At 52.1% G+C, this 15,700-nt stretch overlaps 1 protein-coding gene across 1 annotated transcript in view; it reads left to right on the top strand.

Moving 5' to 3' along the window:
* Nucleotides 1-15,700, top strand: part of RASAL1 (RAS protein activator like 1) — a 28,574-nt gene that overhangs the window by 2,406 nt on the left and 10,468 nt on the right. Inside the window, exons 2-12 of the mRNA XM_047697546.1 lie at nt 2,023-2,079; nt 4,646-4,759; nt 4,898-4,959; nt 9,103-9,232; nt 11,289-11,370; nt 11,451-11,582; nt 13,240-13,328; nt 14,020-14,137; nt 14,249-14,402; nt 14,774-14,838; nt 15,187-15,299. Of these exons, the coding sequence (XP_047553502.1) occupies nt 2,023-2,079; nt 4,646-4,759; nt 4,898-4,959; nt 9,103-9,232; nt 11,289-11,370; nt 11,451-11,582; nt 13,240-13,328; nt 14,020-14,137; nt 14,249-14,402; nt 14,774-14,838; nt 15,187-15,299 (1,116 nt within the window). The remainder of the gene's footprint in view (nt 1-2,022; nt 2,080-4,645; nt 4,760-4,897; nt 4,960-9,102; nt 9,233-11,288; nt 11,371-11,450; nt 11,583-13,239; nt 13,329-14,019; nt 14,138-14,248; nt 14,403-14,773; nt 14,839-15,186; nt 15,300-15,700) is intronic.

The raw sequence follows: 15,700 nt of genomic DNA, 5'->3' as shown, positions 1-15,700 counted from the left end.
GGCAGGCAATGGCTGAGGGGCCTTCTTTCCCACGCTTGAGTTGGGGCAGGGCCCATGGGAGAGGTCAAGGTTCTGGAGAGATTGAGGGTCTGGTGGGTGCACCCCTCCTGCCACAGCTGCTTCCTACCTGATGGGAGCCTGATAAGGCCCTTGTGCGTCAGAGCCGTGGAGCCGACAAGTGAGCTTGACTCCCGAGGTGGGTGCCCCAGGGTCAGGCCTGGTGACGGAAGGGGGCGGGTCTCCCAGCTCTTTGCTACTGGGATCCCAGCCAATCCTCCTCTACATCTGCTGTTGGGGAAACTGAGGAATGGGACCATACCTAAAAGAGGCTCAGAGATAGAGAACCCAGCCAGAGAAATGAGATATAGGGGTCACCCAGCCATAGGCATCCCAGGGCGTAGAGCCAGATTAGGAAACTGAGGCTCTCAGGGTTACTCAGCCCAGAGGGTCTGAGGTAGATTCAGAAGGGGAAACTGAGGCCTAGGGCACTACTCAGAAGGGAGTTCAGCAGTAGAACCCAGAAAAGAATGTAGGGACAGAGGCCACCACCCAGCCTGAGCTGTTCAGGGATAGAGGCCAGATGGGGAAATGGAGGCACTGGAGCACCCACACGGAGGGAGCTGGGGGCAGGAGTCCAGAGAGGAAACTGAGGCACAAGGAAGGACTCATCCAGCAGACAAGGCTCAGACTGCCACTGGCTTCGGGTGCCAACAGCCCCTCCCCTGAAATCCCGTGGTAACTGTGGATTGGTGACCGATTAGAGATGGCAGAGAGAGAGTGTGGGGCCTGGGGCATCAAAAGAGGGGGTCACTTGGGGAGAGCATTTGAGCTGGGGTGGAGGGGACATTGGTTAGGAGCATGCATGCTGAGACCCCTAGACCTGGGTTTGAATTCCGACTCAGGAGGGGGGTTGTGGGATAGAGGATACAGGTCCTCCCCCAAGGAGCTCACAGTTCAGAAGTTTGAGGGAGACAGACACTAAACACAGAGAGAAACAGGGAGCAAGATGCTTTCTGGTGCCCGGGGGATCGGAGGTCAATTTCACAGAGGACAGAGGTAGTCAGGGATGGCCTCTCTGAGGTGGTGACTTTGGGGCTGAGGATTGAATAGCAGGACTGAGCCAGCCATGACAAGATCAGGGACAGAGTGTCTTAGGCAGCTGCAATGGTGAGTGCAAAGGCCCTGAGGCTGCACTCAGAACTTGGGGGAAGACAAAGGAGGCCTGTGCGATGAGACAGAGGGGAGATGAGGGCCCTAGTAGACAGCTTGGGATGGGGCTGGTAACTCTTATTATGAAGGGGGGGATGGAGCTGCGTTTGGTTGGCTCATGGCTCATGCCTCCTCAAGGGGCTGCTGTTGGTTGTGGTTTTGAGATCTGGGTGCCCTGGTCTGTACCAGCAGAAACGGTCTCACTGGGCTGAGCACTGGGAGTCCCCTCCCCATGGAAAATCCGGTGGAAATGAAAAGTTGGCTGAGAGGGTAGGGGGTCCTGGAGTAGAGATCTGGGGCCAGCCCATGATGCCTCCCACCATGCGTTATCTCCTTTAGTTCCTCCAGCCACCCCTACCCCCGCCGCCCCCACCAGGAGATGTGTATTACCATTATAGGGAGGAAAAACCAGCACCTACAGAGACAGGGGGTGGGGCTTGTTGGGTTCCACGGTGAGCAGGCGGTAACCCCAAGAAACCTCTCTAACATGGGCTGTTGACCATAGCTCTGGGCTACCTGGGACCAGCCCTGGGAACTTCCTGGCCTCAGTCCTCAGTGTTCTGTTTCTATATGTGGAAGCCTAGAGAGACCATGTGTGGGGGTCGGGCATGCAGTGGGTGGGCTGTGTACCCATGACATCTCCTGCCAGTCCCCTGAGATTCTGCATCTTACCCTGACTTGCTGTGTGACCCTGGGCCAGTCCCCTCCCCTCTCTGGGCCGCAGTTGCCCCGTCCATACATAATGAGGGTGGACTGGGACCTCCACTCGTGGCTGCCTTCTCAACCTCCCTCCTGAACGTCCTCCTCCCGCAGGTCTGGGAGCAGTGACCCCTATTGCATCGTGAAGGTGGACGACGAGGTGGTGGCCAGGTGAGGAGTGGAGAGGCCGGGCCTGGGGGAAGAGGAACAGGGCAGGGAATGGAGGAGGAGCTCCTTCTAGACCTGAGGGGTCCAGGCACAAGATTTGACGTTGAAAAGAGGAGCCGGGTGAAAGGCATTGCCTATGCCAAGAGCAGATGAGGGACCTGCCAGTGGATGCTTTGTGCTTTGGCCCTTCTGGGGACAGACAGCTGGCGCTCCCGACTCCCCTCTCCATCCTGCCCCTCCGACTGGCCGACACCTTCCCCCTGGACCAGATGATGTCCCTGCCAGTGTCCTGGGGCTGACTCAGCGGCTGCCCGCCTGTGCCTCCCACCGTGGCCTCCCTGGAGGCGGGCATCTCACGCTTGGCTGGGCTGGCTGGTTCCGGGCCTGTTGGGTGCTGCGGGCACTGGGGCGTGTGTGTGTGTGTGTGTGTGTGTGTGTGTGTGCATGCGTGCCCAGCTGGGCCTTCTTGTGAGTGGTGGGGGGTGTTGGAGGGCTGACATGAATGTCTGTGACTGCATGTGCGTGTCCCTGGGGGTGTGCAGCTCACAGGCTCACACTGTGTACCAGTGGAGGGTGTGTGTGTGTGTGTGTGTGTGTGCGTGTGCACACACCCGTGGGCTGCCCTGCATACACACGTGAGCGCCAGTGTCTGCTTGTTTGGGTACACAGACGCCTTCGTGAGCACAAGTGAGGACATGAGGGTGTTTGCTGCATGAGTGAGTTTGGGTGGGGTGGAGGGACGAGGGGCTTGGCGGTGGTTGGCTCCCGCCCCCGCAGGCTGAGGGAGAGCTCTCCGCCCCGCAGGCCTGAGGGGTGTGGGTGGGCAGTTGGGCGGGTGGCTGAAGCCTGGGTTCCTATGGAGACAGCAGGATTCAGGATGCTTCTGGTGCTGGTTGCAGTCCGGAGGGGCTGGGGGCAAAGGGGTGGGGAGCCCGCATGGGGGAAGGTCAGCCTGCAGTGCCCCAGCTGACTCCCTCCATTGCTCTCTATGCTCATGCTGCCCCCTCCCCACATGCTGTAATACCACCCCCAAACCTGCAGAGAGATTTCTGTGGGATCCCAGGCTGCTGTTCTGTGCATCTCTGGGCCCTGAAGAGGGACTTCCAGCTATGAAAAGAGGGGGACAGGGGGAAGAGGGTGTTTGAGAAGATGGGTCCCTCTGACTATGGTGCTCTGGGCTGGGGTAGAGGGCAGAGTGTGCATCTCTGTGTGCCTGTGTGTGGGTATGTTCACAGTCTTTGTTGGGGAAGAGGGCAGGGCAAGGGGTAAAAGGAGTGGCCCAATTCTGGTTCGACCCAATTCTGCACCCATAGATTGGGTGTGTCTTCATTGGGCAAAGTAGGTTCCTCATTCCCTGCTGGATAAAGTGCATAGGCAGGGGTGTCGGAGTGAGGATGCTCTCTGTGTGTGTCTGTTTCTAGGCTTGCTTGGGTCCCTAACCCACCTGTGGTTCCCTCTCACTTCCTGAGTGCTCTGGCTCCTGCTGACTTCAAGGTCTCTTGGCCCCGCACACTTCCCATTCCCCATCCAGCGCTTTCCTGTTCCTCAGACTCAAGTTCACTCCTGCCTCAGGGCCTTTGCACATGCTGTCCCAGCCATCTCATCCTCCTCTTCTCTTCCCCCTTTGCCTGACTGGCTCCTGCAGGAAGCATTTTCTGATTCCTCCAATTCACACCCCCAGACCTAGCCAAGTGCCACTGAGCTCACCCCAACCACAGGACTTGTCTCACTGTGTCATGTGTTGTAAGAGGTCAGGAGAGAGTACCTGCCCACTGAAGGGGGCTCTGTGGAGGCAGGGGCCTGGGCACCTTTTCCTCTGATTCTCCATAGCCCACAAAGTTTGGCACACAGGGTGTTCATGGAGTGAATGAGTGAATGGATGGAATTTGCATGTTGTCAGTTACTGTGTAAGGGATTCTGTGTGTGTATCTACCATCTGTCACCATACCTGTGTAAGTGTGTGTCTGTGGGTCTCTGTGTCTCTATGTGCTGGGCTTTTTTTTTTTTTTTGATCTGTGTATCTATGTGCATCTGTCTGTTTTCTCTGTATCTGTATGTGTCCCTACATAGAAACACATAGATATGCATTTCTAGAAATTTCTGAGGATGCCTGTGTGTATCTGTGTGTATGGGAATGTGTCTCTGGCGTTCTTGGTGTGTCTGTGAGTGTCTCTCTTTTCATGTCCAACCTTGTGGGAATGTGTGTGTGTGTGTGTGTGTGTGTGTGTGTGTGTGTGTGTAGGTCTCGGGGTATGTGAGTATTGGGGTTCCTGCGTGTGTATTTGTGTTTTGTTTTTGTTGTTTTAAGAAGGCACCATACCCATCATGGAGCCCAACGTGCGGCTTGAACTCATGACCCTGAGATCAAGACCTGAATTGAGATCAAGAGTCAGACGCTTTACTGACTAAGCCACGCAGGGACCTCTCTGTGTGTATATTTGTGTGTGTATCTATGCACATCATGGATATAAGTGTGAGGTTTGTGTGCATGTGTATGTCTGGGTCCCCAGGTGTCTGCCACCTGTGTGACCCAAGGGTCCCCAGCACTCCCCCGTGCCCTCCTCTGCAGAACAGCAACTGTCTGGAGGAGCTTGAGCCCCTTCTGGGGGGAGGAGTACACCATTCACCTGCCTTTGGATTTCCACCACCTGGCCTTCTACGTGCTGGACGAGGATACAGTGGGGTGCGTGTACTGGGGACCCCTGCTTGAGTACCTGGGGGAAGGCGGGATGCCCCAAAGCAAAGTATTCACCCAACTGACCCTTGATGCCTGTTCCCGCTATTTAATGACTCGGACCCTCACCTGCCCGCCTTTCCACAGGCACGATGACGTCATTGGCAAGATCTCGCTGAGCAGGGAAGCGATTGCAGCCGACCCCAGAGGTGGGCGAGGGGCAGCAGCCTTCAGCTGGGCAGAGGGAATATGGGTGGCCATGTCTAGGCTGGGCATTTGAGAGCATGTAGCAAGTGGCAGGGGAAGCAGTCTTCATGGGGAAATTATTTCAGTTGTTGATTTTTCTTTTTCTTTTCTTTTCTTTCTTTCTTTCTTTTTTTGCGGGGGAAGAGAGAGTGAGAGAATGCTCACGCTCAAGAGGGGTGGGGGAGGGTCAGAAGGAGAGAGAGAGAGAGAATCTTAAGCAGGATCTTTGCCTAGCATAGAGCCTGACACTGGGCTCAGTCTCATGACCCAGAGGTCATGACATAAGCTGAAACCAAGAGTCAGATGCTTAAACGACTGAGCCACCCAGGTGCCTCATCAGTTGTTGGTTAAAAATTTTTTTTTTAATTTATTTATTGAGTAGTTAATTACTTTACGTAGTTCCATATTCAAAAGGTATAATTAGCGGGGGAAACTATCCCTCTCTAACCCAGCAATTCCATTTTTATTTTAAGGTTGTCAGTTTCTTATATGTCCTTCTAGAGATAATTATTCTTTTTTTTTTTTTTTTAAGATTTTAGTTATTTATTTGAGAGAGAGCAGAAGTAGGGGGAGCAGGAGAGGAAGAGGGCAAAGCAGGCTCCCAGCTGAGCAGGAGCCTGACATGGAACTCAATCCCAGGATCCAAGGATCATGACCTGAGCCAAAGACAGCCGCTTAACCGGCTGAACCACCCAGGCACCCCTAGAAATATTGTAAATAGGTTTATTTATTCCAAGTGCTTTCCATGAATCAACTCATTTAATTATCGTAACGAGCCTGTGAGGTAGGTACCCTTATTCTGCCCGTTCCACAGGCGAACCTCCCAAGGTAGAGGGGATTGGTTAGTTGGCTTGCCCAGGATCACAAAGTTACTAAGTGGGATGGCTAGGATTTGAACCAAGATTGTCTACCTCCAGTCTGCGCTCTCAACACGGCACTGTATGTGTTTGGTGTTCTGCTCAGAGGAATGGCAGCGTGTTATACTCACTGTTCTGTCCCTTGCCTTCCACTTCACCATCTACACTGGAGATCTTTCCATATTGGTTCCTCAAGAGCTTCCACATTCTTTGATCTTTGACTTCGTGGCACTCCATTGTATGGATATATCATCGTTTATTTGGCTGGTTCCCTCCTGATGGGCACTTGGGTGGCTCACTGTCTCTCCCTCGCTCAAACAATACAGCCGTGAATAGCCTTGTACAAATGTGATTTCACACATGTGCAAGTTATATCAATCAGTTTGATAAATTCATAGAAGTAGATGGGTCATAGAGTATCCATATTAGCACATTACAGAGTTGTTGCTAAGTTACCCTCTTTGGAGGAGGTAACAATTTGCCTACCCTGCCAGGGTACCTTTGCCAGCAATTACCAAACTCTTTGATCTTGTATCTGATAGGTAAAAAAATTATCTCTTTGTGTAGGTTATTTTGTATTTCTCTATGAATGAGATTGAAAGCCTTTTTGCATATTTAAAAGTTGCTTTATTTTCTTTTTTGTTTGTTATTTATTTGTTTGTTTGTTGCATTGCCCCCCACGGGGTTGTGTGGCTTGTCTTATTGATTTGTAGGCGCTCTTTACATATTAGGCAAATTTAACTCTGTCATATTAGCTGCAAATAGTTTTTCTCCCTTCGTCACTTATGTTTTTGCTTATCATTTTTTTCTCTGTATAGAATCTGTTTCTTTTTTCTCTAGTTTTTATGGCTCTTGTTTTTCTGTGATATCTATAAAGGTCTTCCCAACTCTAAGATAATTTTTTTTTTTACATGATTCCTTCTCACAGCAATTTGTTTTCCTTTTTTACATTCAAGTCTTTGATCTATTTGGAATTTAACCAGATTCAAGGTATGGAGAAGGATTGAACTTTATTACTTTTTATCTAGATGAGTACTAATTATCTTGATGTCAGTAATCGAATAATGTATTTTTTCATCAGTGGGGATTAGTTGAAAATGTACATGTTAATCATCATAATCATTGCTCCTATTTAATTAGGACTTACTATGTGCCAGGCATGATGCTAAACACTTTATATTTAGTTTTCACAACACCAAGTGAAGTGTGCTCTAGAATGATCTTGAATTTATGGCTGATGGAAAATGAGGTTTGGAGAGGTGAGGGCACTTGGCCTTCCTGGAAGTTGTAGGGTTGGGAGTTGAGTCCAGGCTGTGCCTGCATCCAAAGTCTGTGTTTTCAACCCATCTGCTGACCTGCACCCATTGTGCCTGAAACATCCACCCAAGGGAGTGGAATTAGATGATGGAAGTATGAGGCCAAGCTTCAGGAGCTTATGGACCAGACAGAAACACAAAATATGCTCACACAGAGCAAGGAGCAAGGAAAAAAGGGAAGCTGTCCATGTGTCTAGATGTGGGTGCTTTTTATTTTTTAAGCAGGACAGGAATGTGGGGGTGGAGGCATGTGGAGTATCACTGGCATGATGGTGGATGAGGATAAGCAGATAGTGAGGCTGGTGTAGTCGAGGAAGGTTTCCTGGATGAAAGGGAATGAATTGGTTCTTAAAGGTGCTTTGGCAGAGACACTAAAGCATGTCTCTGTAGATTCTCTTTTAGGGTCAGGTGTAGGCCAGGCCAGGTGGAGCACTGGGTGGGTCTCGATTGGAGAAGGCTGGAGGTGCCAGGCTAGAGTCTGGACTTTCTTTTGGAGGCACTGAGGAGCCATCGATGGTCCTTGAGCAAGACACCAAAGAGAGTGGAGCCATATTATCAGGGGATGGAGTGACAGGAGAGATTAGATACATTTTCAGAAGATCTCTGTGCTGCTTTGTGGATATTGGATCACAGTGGGACAGGAGTACATGTGGGAGATCAATTAGGAGTCTCTTGTCATAGTCGAGTGAAGAAGCTGATGGCATCCTGGACTGGGGGGTAGCAGTGAAGACAGAGAATGGTGAGGTGGGACAGTGCTTCATCACACACACAAGGAAGTGGGCCACCATGAGCAAGTGTCAGCAGACACAATAACCTCCAGATTTGAACCCATGAAGATTTTAGAATTTATACTTATGATATACAGAATTTTAAAAGGAATAAAATATTTAAGTACACTGAAATGTAATCACCAGAAAGGGACGGCAATAATCATAAAGTGATACATTAAAAAACATATTTTTAAAAGAACCAAATCAAACTTTTAGAGATTAAAAAGTAGTCACTGAAATTGAAAACCGGGAGGCTGAGTTCAACAGCAGATCATTCAGAGCTGAAGAGAGAATTGGTGAACTGGAAAAGAGATCTGAAGAAGTTATTTAGACTTTGGCCCAGAGAATCAAGAAGGAAAATATAAAAGAGAAGTTCAGAGACATAAAAAATTACCAAGAAGGTCTAATGTCCTTTTAATTGGAGTCCTGGGAGGAAAGAATAGAAAAAATTGGGGAGAGGAAGGGATTAAAAAAAAAAATGTTGACCTGACATTTTCCAGAACTCAAGGAAGGACATGATTCCATAAGTAGAAACAGCACAAACCACAGTAAGCAGGATTAAAAAAAAAAAAAAACCTTACCTGCCCATGCAGTGAAATTGTGAACATCAAACACATGATCCTTAAAATTAAAGAGAAAAGATAGATCATTGACACAATATCAGTTATCCGGCTGAAATGACTTCCCAATAGCTACAATGGAATCTAGAAGTCAGTGAGTGAGATCTTCAAAGTGTTGAGAGAAATAGAGAGAGAGGGGAAGGGAGGTTGAAATTGACTTGACTGATTCAGGCAGGGAGAATTACCTGGATGGAGGCTCAGAGGTAGGTCTGCCCAACATTTTGTGATGGGATTAAATAATGGAGGGTTTTGTGTACCAGGGTGAAGAGTGTGATAGTACAGGATGAAGGGAATTAGACTATACTGCCTACATTCAAATCCCAACTCTGCCACTTCCTAGCTGTGGGGTCATGGGCAAAGCTCTTCTTTCACTGTGTCTCATTTTCCTCGTCTGCAAGTGTGGGTAATTGCAGCGTCTACATCAGAAGGTGGACATGAGAAGTCCACGATTTAATACATATTTAATGTTAATTGAATTTTTAAGTTAACACAATGCCAGTGTCTGGTAGGTATTTAATAAATGTTAGCACCTGTGCCCTCCAGGAATTGATAGCTGGATCAACCTGAGCCGTGTGGACCCAGATGCAGAGGTTCAGGGTGAGATCTGTTTGGATGTACAGATACTGGAAGATACACGGGGCCGTTGTCTTCGCTGTCATGTGCTCCGGGCCAGGTATGGTCAGGATGGGGGGACATTGTGGGTTTGGTCTGAGAATGAGCAAGAGTTCACTGGATTCTTCTAGTTGTGTTGGCTTTTGAGACCTCCTCTCTCCTGGGGCACTTCTGGGCTCACAACCAGGATCCCTTGCAGGCAAACAGTCCAAGTTCACCAGGTTTGCAAGTTCCTGGGGTCAGAGCACAAGCAAAATCTTTGCTGGGTCCCCAGTGACCAGTAGCCAAAGGTTAGACACTCAGGATGGCCAGAAAAAGTGTGGAAGTGTATTAATCAAATTGTAAGTGATAGATACCCAATTTGTACCAGTTTAAGCAGATTGGCTTATATGAATGACATGCAGCTACAGGTATGGCTGGATCCAGGTGCTCAAACAGTGAGATGAGGAATCTATAGACAGATTTCACAGCTTTCTTTTGTGTTAGTTTCAGTCTCAGGCAGTCTCTCTCCAGGTGTGGACAAAGAGGACCCCAGCAGTCTCAGGATGGCATCCTACCAACTTGGTAGGTCCAACTGAAAAAGAAATTTCCTTCATTATTTCCAACTAATGTCCTGGGACTGATTCTTATTGGCCAAATATGGGGCACATACTGGTCTCTGAACCAACTACCTGGACTCATGGGTCAGGCCTGAGTCCCACACCCACTCCTGGACTGGAGAGAGGGTTCAGCCTACCTAAGTTATGGGAGCTGGGAGTGTGAGAGAGGGGCAGGTCCTGTCCCAAAGAAACAGGAGAAGGAAGATGGATGCAGGACCAGCAAAACCCACAGATGACCCTCCAGGAGCACCAGCTCATGGGATATCCATCTCCTCTCTTGCTTATTTATCACTCTGTAATCCCCTCCTCTCTCCCTCAGCTCCCCCATCATTCTGCTTCCTTAAGTACTCCCCTCCCTTCCCTCCCTCATCTCCCATCTTGTCTTTCTGCCTTGTTTTCACACCTTACTCCCCCAACCCTCACTTTTATACCAGTCCTCACTCAGGTTGTGGAGGATATCTATTTCTGCTTCGCTGTGTGACCTTAAAGCCTTTTCTTGCCTTCTCTGTGCCTCTCTCACCATCTCCAGATTTCTGTCCCCAGCTGGCGCTCCTCGAAGTCTGGATGGAGTACCAGGGTGGCAGAGGACAGGCAGAAGCACTGAGCACGGGACAGGGGGCTCCTCATCTGCTTTGTGCCAGTGGCCTCCTCCCCAGCCACAAGGCTGTGCAGGAGCCTTGTAAGCAGGAGAGGGACTGATTGCTGTCGCTTAGCAACTGGGCTGGCTCCTAGGAAACCAAAGAAGGCTTTGGATGCCAAGCAGGGGTGGGAGAGGAACAGCAGGAGGAAGCAAGCAGCCCCTGGTGGGGGGCTGTCACTGGATTTGGGGGACTTCAGGAAGGAGGGATTGGGGAAGCTGTCTGAGGTGAGACTTTAGGGTTGTCATGGCAACCAGAGACAGGGGGTCCTTGCCTCAAGCCTTTTCTTGGGTCCTAGGCAGGGTGTGGATGAGTATTTGTTGAATGAGTGAATTAATGAATGAGCGAGCACTCACATCCCACCAGCTGCTATGCAAGCCTTTTATATACGTCATGTCATTTAAGCCTTGGCCCTGTGAGGTTGATCTGTTATTATTTCCATTTTCCAGATGAGGAAACTGAGGCTTGGGGTCATGAAGGGACTTTTCCCAGTGTCACTCAGCCAATGAGTGGTGGAGCCAGGCTCTGAACCCTGGCATCTGGTCTCCTTCCCTGGGGGCTCCAGAGAAACCGAGGCTCCCTTCCCACTCCCCACTGCGTCTTCACCTCCTGGACTTCGTGATTTAGGACTTGACCTTCTCGTGCCTCAATTTCTTTATCTGGAAGATAGGGGCATATAGGGCTTCCTCCTAGGGTACCACTGGTCAACAGGAAGATACTGGGCTTGGATGGGCAGGGTGAAGGGTGCTCCTGGCTGGGTCCCTATAGTGGAGGCCAGAGGTCTTTGAACGGTCTATCCCAAACCCCTTTCCAAGGTCTGGCTTGGGTCTTGGTCGTCAAAGGTCCTGTGTCCCTCGATCCTTTCCTCATCTGTCTGCAGGGACCTGGCCCCCCGAGATATCACCGGCACATCTGACCCATTCGCACGCGTGTTCTGGGGCAGCCAGAGCTTGGAGACGTCAGTGAGTGGTGGTGTGGATCGGGGGAGGGGTGGGCATGGAGGCGGGCCCTCCTCAGCTCTCCCTCGCTCCCCTTCCCCCAGACCATCAAGAAGACCCGCTTCCCACACTGGAATGAAGTGCTGGAGCTGTGGGAGATGCCGGGAGCCCCGGCCCCGCTGCGGGTGGAGCTCTGGGACTGGGACATGGTGGGCAAGAATGACTTCTTGGGTATGGTGAGTGCCCCCTCCCCTGACACTCTCCATGGCTCCCCACTGCCTCCAAGAGGGAAGGGGAGGGGAGATGGGCTGTGCATCCTGGGATCTGGAAGGATAGATGTGAAAGCTGTCTCAGCTGGCTGCTTGGCGGGACCTGGGTGATGCAGGCCCATTGCCCCGTTGTATAGGTGAGGAGACAAAGGCTCTCCAAGGGGCAGGAACCTATCCAAGGTCACAGGGTGGGCCCAGATTCTCATTGGGGTGAGAGGACTCAGTATGACCATGTGCTAAGTGCTTTGCTAGCATAATCTCGCTCACGTACCCCTCATGGCCACTCTGTGAAGCTGGAACTGTTGTCTGCATTTTATAGACGGGGAAACCGAGGTTCATTCAGAGAAGTTGAGCGGCTTTCCCAAGGTTGTATGACCAAGAAAGGGCAGAGCCAGAATCGTTCAGGTTTCTCTGACTCCAGAATCCCAGCCCTTAACCCCTCTCCCTGGAAGCACCAGGCTCAAGATCTTTCTCTTGGAACCTCAGTTTACACATCTGTAAAATGGGTGTGACTGCCCTGCCCCTCAGTGGGAATGGATGTATAGTCAAGACTGACAGTTTTTAAAAGGAGGCAAGATTAGAGCAAGTTATGGGTTGGCTTGGTTATGCACAGCCAGCGGGGAAGGGAGCAGAGGAGTAAATGGAGTAGATACTTTGGGAAACAGTCTGGCCATTCCTCAAATGGTTTAAGACCGTCCCGATATGCCCTGGCAACTCCACTCCTGGCCATGCACCAAAGATCAATGAAAACACATGTCCACCCAGAAGCTCATACATGAAGGTGTTCACAGCAGCGTTGCTCGTGATAGCCAAGAGTGGAAACAACCCAAATGTCCCTCCATGGTCGAATGGGTAGATACAATGTGGCTGGTTCTTACAACGGAATATTACTCACCCATGAAATGGAATGAGGTCGTGGCACCCTCTACAATGAGGATGAATCCTGGAAACATGGTTTCATTTAGATGAGATGTCTGGAGTAGGTGACTGTGTAATGACAGAAAGTAGGTCAGTGGTGGCCTGGAGCTGGCGGCGGGGGTGGGAGACGGGGACTGACAGCCAATGAGCGCAGGTGTTTGGGGAGCAGACAGAAAATGTTCTGAAGTTAGTGGTGATGGTTGCGCAGCTCTGTGAGTAGACCAAAAACCATTGAACTACGCGCTTTAAAGACGTGAATTGTATGGGATGCAAATTACATCTTTATGAAGTTATTTTAGAAGAGAGGCGGTGGGGCTCAGGGCCCTTTGGGACTATCTTTAAGCTTTCGGACAGGTGCGACGTGTGTCCCCAGAAAGAGCTGAAAATGTCCTCAGTCTAGATATTTGGTCTCTAGCAGCTGTGTGACCTCGGACAAGTCACTCCGTCTCTCCAAGCCTCAGTTTCCCCAAGTGTAAATTGAGTGTTGGCTGCAGGCCCTCAGTGTCCGGGCAGGACTTAATAATTTGGGACTGGGGGAGGGAGTGTAGCTGCGGCTGCATTGATGCGGGTATGGTAGTGGAGAGGAGGTGGCCCCTGGCCCGCCAAGCCTCCCCTGCTTGGGTGAGCAGTCAGCTCTTCTAGGCCTGGGTGGGGCCTTAGGCCTGGCAAAGTCCGGTTCAGCTGAGATCTACGTGTCCTCCCGCAGGTGGAATTCCCCCCACGAGTCCTGCAGCAGAATGCCCCCAGTGGCTGGTTCCGTCTCCTGCCCTTTCCCAGAGCCGAGGAGGATTCTGGGTAAATGTGGGTGCAGAGGGAGGCGGCTGGTCTGAAGTCAGGGTGACTGCCATCTTCAGCTTGTGGACAGGTCATGCGGGGTGCCCATGTCAGCCCCCAAGCTGTCACCGTGTCACTCCGTTCCCTTGTTTAGCACACGTCTTACAGTATGTGTGTACTTATGTCCAAAGGAGTTCACCTTGTACCCACCCACCTGTTTGCACATGAACATATCAGCTCACACTAGTTGATGCGTGTTCCGAACCCTGGGTCCTTCCGTGCATGTGCACACCTGTTCACACTGGCCTTACAGTGGCCACACTGCTTATATCGACTTTACCTGTCCATTCCTGTGTGTCCCTTTCAACATCTGTTCACCTGTCCACACTTGCCTGCATTGGGCTACACTGTCCACACCTGCCCCCACTGTCTGTTCACAGTGTACACGTTTTTTGACGCCGGCCACGTCCTTCCACGCCCGTCCTATGTGTTGACACTGTCTGCGCTCGTCCGTTCTGTGTATCCCCGTCAGTATTGGTTCCCACCTGCCCACACTGGCCATGCCTGTTCCCGCCTGCCCACAGCTGTCCCCATCTGCCTTGTTTTGCTAACATCCATGCTCCTTATCTGTGTTCGCACCTGCCTCTCTCGGCCATCTGCGCCTGCGCGTACATACTCACTGTTCCCTCACCTGCGACCTGACCCTGGCCAGGGGGACCTTGGGCGCGCTGCGGCTGAAGGTGCGCCTCATCGAAGACTGCGTCCTCCCTTCCCGGTACTACCAGCCGCTCACGGAGCTGCTCATGGCATCTGTGCTGGGCCCGGCAGAGGTGGGTACATCCATTCCATTGGGGATCCAGATGATGGCCCCCTCCCGGGGTTCTTCTGCTGTGGGGTCGCAGGGCCCTGGGCCACCTCTCCTGCCTCATGTCCTTGCCCAGGAGGATGCTGCCAGTCCCCTGGCCCTGCTGGAGGAGCTGACCTTGGGGGACTGCCGCCAGGACCTTGCCACCAAGCTGGTGAAGCTCTTTCTTGGCCAAGGCCTGGCCGGGCCCTTTCTGGACTATCTCACCCGGCGTGAGGTGGCCCGGACCAGTGAGTTGCCCACATGAGCCCCAGACATCACACCCCAGGGATGGGTCTGCACACGGGTCTCTTGGGGAGAAACGGGGGCTTCAGGCAGAGGTCAGGGGCTCCTATATGTGTGGGTAGGGGGCCCCTATGCCTTACACCAGCAGCCCTCTGGGGATACAGTCTTGGATTCAGGTGCTGGCTTTGCTACTCTTGAGCTGTGTGACCTTAGGCCGCTCATTGAACCTCTCTGGGCCCCTGGACTGTGAATGGCATTGATGCTGCAGCTGTACCTGATTCCTGAGGCTGGAAGAAGCCCGACTCCCACCTTGGGTGGGTGGGGTGAGGTGGATCCGGCCCCAAACCCCAGCAAACACTTCCCTCTGTCCTCCCAGCTGACCCCAACACCCTCTTCCGTTCTAACTCCCTGGCATCCAAGGCAATGGAACAGTTTATGAAGGTGAGCAGGCGACGCCCGGGGCCCAGCTGCAGCTTTTTCTCCTTTTCTGTGCTTCTTGGGACCCCAGAGCTTGGCCGGCCTCGGTTGGCTCAGGGTGGCAGAGCTGGGCTGCTGGCGGCTGATGCCTGGCCTCACCCTGAGATTCACCTGGATAGCGCCCCCTGCTCCCGCTCTTGGGCACGCCTCAGCCTTGCTCTGAGCCTCTCCCTGCACGCTTCCCTAGTCCCAGCTGCTGGGCACACCCAGCCTCACGCTCAGCCCCATCCCATGCGGTGCCTCCTGCCCCCAACTCGTGGGCACGCCTGATCTCACGCTCACCCCCATCCCACGTGGTCCCCCTGCCCCCAGCTCGTGGGCATGCCTTACCTGCACGAGGTCCTGAAGCCGGTGATTCACCGCATCTTTGAGGAAAAGAAGTACATGGAGCTGGACCCGTGCAAGATGGACCTGGGCCGCTCCAGGTGAGCAACGCCTCAGGGGCACACCCAACACCCCCGGCAGCCCCCTGGTCTGCCCAGAGCCTGGCCAGGCTGGGTCTGTGCCAATGCCCCCCGCCCCGGTGCAGTGGCTCAGGAGATCCGTGTTCCAGCAGAAAGCCTCACTGGGAGCACAGCGATCCTTGGGCTGTGTCGTGTATGGGGATGGGCAGGGCTCTGAAACTGAGCTCCTGGGTTCGAATCCTAACTCTGAGGCGGGCAAGACAGACCCTACACCTGTGTGGGAACAAGAAAGAAGGGACTAGAACATAACAGGTAGAAAAGTGTCATTCCAGCATCCACTCAACAAGACAATGGTTGAAAACCTATTGTTCAGACACTGGCTGAACGCTGAGTCCAGAGCAGGGAATATGTGGATGCAAATC

This window comes from Lutra lutra, chromosome 12 (genome assembly GCF_902655055.1).
Source record: "Lutra lutra chromosome 12, mLutLut1.2, whole genome shotgun sequence".
Classification (NCBI taxonomy): domain Eukaryota; kingdom Metazoa; phylum Chordata; class Mammalia; order Carnivora; family Mustelidae; genus Lutra; species Lutra lutra.
This window is presented reverse-complemented; position numbering and strand designations above follow the sequence as displayed.